General features: G+C 34.5%; 1 protein-coding gene across 2 annotated transcripts; it reads right to left on the reverse strand.

Annotated features, from left to right (window-relative positions):
• Positions 1-1,462: 1,462 nt before the first annotated feature.
• LOC119729687 (costars family protein ABRACL-like) lies at positions 1,463-3,981 on the reverse strand. Of its 2 annotated transcripts, none has more exons than XM_038202366.1 (3): positions 3,880-3,981; positions 2,401-2,477; positions 1,463-2,037 (listed from the first exon to the last, which is right to left on the reverse strand). In XM_038202366.1, exons 2-3 carry the CDS (start codon positions 2,459-2,461, stop codon positions 1,847-1,849), a joined length of 252 nt encoding a protein of 83 aa, XP_038058294.1. In that variant the 5' UTR covers positions 2,462-2,477; positions 3,880-3,981; the 3' UTR covers positions 1,463-1,846. The 2 variants fall into 2 exon arrangements, with proteins under 2 accessions (XP_038058294.1, XP_038058295.1); XM_038202367.1 differs by having other exon boundaries at positions 3,869-3,975.
• Positions 3,982-4,192: the final 211 nt, after the last annotated feature.

Consider the following 4,192-nt stretch of genomic DNA (forward strand, 5'->3'; position numbering starts at 1 on the left):
AATATTCCGGCAGCTAAGTGATATTGAAGATGTGTCATATCGCACAAATATTGTTTTCATTTAAAAAGTGATTATAAAAATATTGTTATTAAAATTTTAATTGTTTTATTTCATTGCTTAGAATTTGCAAAGATGTTTAGAAAATATAATCAAAAAATATAATTAGTAAACATTTAAAGTCTTCCAGTTTTTAAATCCCATAAACATTGAATTTATTATAGCATTTAAGAAAGATCATAAGTTTTTGATATGGGACTTAAAAGGAAGGGTGAAGTTTGTCCTTAAATTGAAAAAATCAAAGCAAGTACACTGAAGAAAAAATACGAATTTGAGGCTACCATAATTTCTGTCGACAATTTATTCATGTAAAGCATTACCAACTTGATTCAACCCATTAGAAAATATGCTACAGTTTTGCAATATGTATAAAGATATGCTCTTTGATTTTCCTTTAATCTTGCGAGCCACAAACCACCAAATAATGTAATTAAAAACAGGAAGTTGCAAGGAATGTTATGATGCATTTGTTTACAGAAAATTGCACTGACAAGTTGTATTAATGCTAGCACAAAAAGCACATTTTGAAATAATCTGCATCACTTGTTTGTGCGTTTGTTTTTACGTTCCCGTATATTCTTGTAGCATATGACAGTTCCTATTTGTCATAAATATAGTTAAAATAGTGAAATTTTGCAAACAAAATTTCAAATGTAGTACTATATGAACAATTCTAAGTATGATTGCTAAAGATACCTGAATGTATATTTGTAAATAGTAACACACACATTATCATCTGAGACCTTTGTAATGTAAGATATTTCCGTTATCCAAAATTGCATTAGTTTGATTAGAACATTTGTCATTTTTTGCACATTTTGTGGAGGCTGTATATTTCTACATTACGTTTGGAAAGTTTGTGTTGAAGTGCCTGGAGTTGGCTGATGAGTAGGCTGAAGAGCATACATGTACTTGGATGGAACCCAGATATTTAATGTTGTAGATATTCCACAAGGTTTTTACCGAAGAAATTCCATTCATAGAAATCTACCATTCACCTGCACTGTACTGTCTAACTTATATCTCAATCTCTGTGTTTAGTATCTTACAAAAAAAAATGCACGGTTTCAAACTTTCAGGTTAAAATTTGAATAGGAAAGATTCCCATATATGGCCATCACTAATTTTTCCCTCAGTGACCTATCAACCATCAGAAAGTGATATGTCCTAAAAAGTCCAATTAAGCAGGGAAAAAATATTGAAGTATTTTCTGAGAAAACACTTTTCAGTCACTTAGGGTTTGTGCACAGGGTGACAAGTGATGGCCAGATATGGGAATCTTTCCTTTGAACATTCATAAGTTTGATAAGTAAGATACATTGATTTAACCTTGCTGAAACTTCACAAGACGAACACCAATACATTTTGGACACTAGGATTTGCCTTTTACAAATCTTTTTTTTTTACAAAATGATACAAGACAATTAACTGATATGTTGGAAAATAAGTTGATAAGTTGATAATCCCAGTAAAACTGCGCCACATGATCATTTGAAACTATCTTAAGATACACATATGAGATGTAAATTAGATGTGTGACCCAACCCCATGAGACAAACCATCAAATATTGCAATAGTTGCTAACTGCTCCTGTGATGTTATAGACCCTTAATTAAAAGAATCTTTTGCACAAAGAAATAAATACGAACTGTCAAAGTTCATTTAACTTTGATAATTGTGGTATCAGTATGTTACTGTACTTTTTAGTTAACTCAATTCTACCAAGAACTTGAAACTACATAATCTTATTAGTACCCAAAGTGAACTTCGTCTTCCAAGGAGCAGCATCTCAAAATTCCTCCTTGAGTAGTGTGATCGGCACGTTATCGTGGACTCCTTGTAGTAAGAGTTCCCCATCATAACTGATGATCTTCTTACGTTTGGCTGCTCTCAGGGTACCGACCAGAGCCTCAAAGATATTGGCACATTTGTCGTCGTTGAACAGCACTCCAAATGTCACGGCCACTTTGCCATCAGGTCCTGGCGAGATTAGACATTAGGGCTACTCAAGAATGAGCTGATGCAAGGGTTTTAGGGTTCAAGTGTTATTTTGATGATGTTTCGGCAATAAATTGCGCATTCCATCAATGGAAAGGAGGATAAACTGCTGAAATTGTATACTTCTGACTATCACAATGGTAGCGCATAAGTAACATTTAGTTAAAATTGCCAGAAATTAAAAAAAAAGAAAGAATAAACTGAAGTGAAACCCATATGATTCCTCTGGAGTTATATTCTGTTCAACCATAGAGAAAGGATTCTCTATGGTTCACCAGTTGAAAATGTTATCATGTTGACGTTGCACAAAACCAACAGATTGATTAATTATGCAGATCCGTTTACCTGGAGATCCAAGCCGTTTAATTTCGTCTATCAGCAACTTGACTTCATGTTCAACATTCATGATTGATAATTATCTCCTGAATGTGAAAACAACAACAAATAAATAAACAGTGCAATGTTAAGTAAAATTGGTCACACACCAAATGACTGTGATAATGATATGGCTTTAATAAAATAATAACATTAAAAAACAACACTGACTAAAGTTAACCAAGCTTTGAACAGTTCAGTTGAAGTTGCTATAAAATTGTGCTGTTGTTGCGCCGCGCTGAGAAAGTGTAAGATATTTGAGTTCGAAATGATCCTTTTTAATAGCGAAGTGGCTATCGTTACGGCAGCCGTTGTTTAGCGCCCTCTACTATTTTTTTTTGATACGCACGCAGGTATATAATTATTTGTTTCCCCACGTTTTAGCGAGCAGTGCGACAGCTCAGTCGATAAAAGGGTAGGATTTTGCACCGCGAGGTTGCGGGTTCGCATCTCAGTTTTGCACTCGAATTTTTTCCTTTTTCTAACCTGAGGCTTTGGAGGATTTTTTTAAAAGGGAAATAAAGTCCGAATTTCATAACGTTCAAATTCACTTTTTTCCTTCTAATTTTATAGTTTCTTCTCATGTTTTTATAAATGTTGCAGTCTACCGTAACAATAGAAAATGGGAAATGCGTTACGGCTGCCGTAACAATTTTCTCCATGATTTTTCAGTAAATTATTTTTTTAACTTAAGTTAACTTAAACTTTGAAATCAAATAAGGCAGTGTATATTTTGCCGGAGACGGCAAACCTTTAGTAAACGTTAGTTTGCCGGATATGCACTGAACATGCGCAGTTACTGTTTTTTTGTACTTTAACATTTTCCGGTGAAAAGTTTTAGTCTGGCTCCATACCAAAATTATCGTTGTTACCTCGTATTCACAAGATGGGATTCAGACCATTTTATAATTTCGGACTTTATTTCCCTTTTAAAAAAAATCCTCCAGAGCCACAAATCTGAAAAAAGAAAATGTAATACTCTGCAAAAAATGTTTGAGACATGTTAAAATAATAAAAGAAGAATATTCTTATTTATTTGGGGATGAGAAAAAAAACCTTAAAAATGTGGTGCGGTCGGAATCGAACGCGAGTCATCCCGCTTACTAGAGCCTTTGCTTAACCATTACACCAAACGTGCTACGCAACTTTTGGTGGGAATTTAATACATCTTATAATTCAGCCCTATTTTAAAGAGTACAGTGCCCTCTGTTGATATGGATTGCCGCCGGCAAACCTTTAGTAATCGTTAGTTTGCCGTCATTACCTCCGGCAAAATATCCACTATCATCAAATAAATATTCATAATCATTTAACTTTTTTAAGTAAAAAAGTAGGATTAAAATAATCACTTGCATACTGAAAATAACAAAGTATAAGCATCAAGAAAGAGCTTGCTTTTGAGAAACCTACATTTTGGCTTAAAATAGGATTTACTTACACGTTAGTTACAGTGACAACGTGTACGCCCCTTTTCGTGTCGTCTGCTCCGCAAAAAAATCAGGTGCAAATCTCTTCCGGATCTTTGCATCATGGGATATCCGCAAGTAGCGCATGCGTAAATGATTTCACCGTTTAGCTGGTTATCGATCGATGTCAAGGTTTCAAAAACACCCAAACGAGGCCAAGTACCAGCGAAATGTCATTTCAGTGCATGCGATATCCGCACATTGATGAACCGCACTAGTTTGTGTACAAAGTTGGATGTGACTGCACACTCTGGAAACAGAAATGCCCAGTAATTTTGTCATTTTCTGAAGAAAGG

The sequence above is a fragment of the Patiria miniata genome, unplaced genomic scaffold (assembly GCF_015706575.1).
Source record: "Patiria miniata isolate m_02_andy unplaced genomic scaffold, ASM1570657v1 HiC_scaffold_21, whole genome shotgun sequence".
In the NCBI taxonomy this organism is placed as follows: domain Eukaryota; kingdom Metazoa; phylum Echinodermata; class Asteroidea; order Valvatida; family Asterinidae; genus Patiria; species Patiria miniata.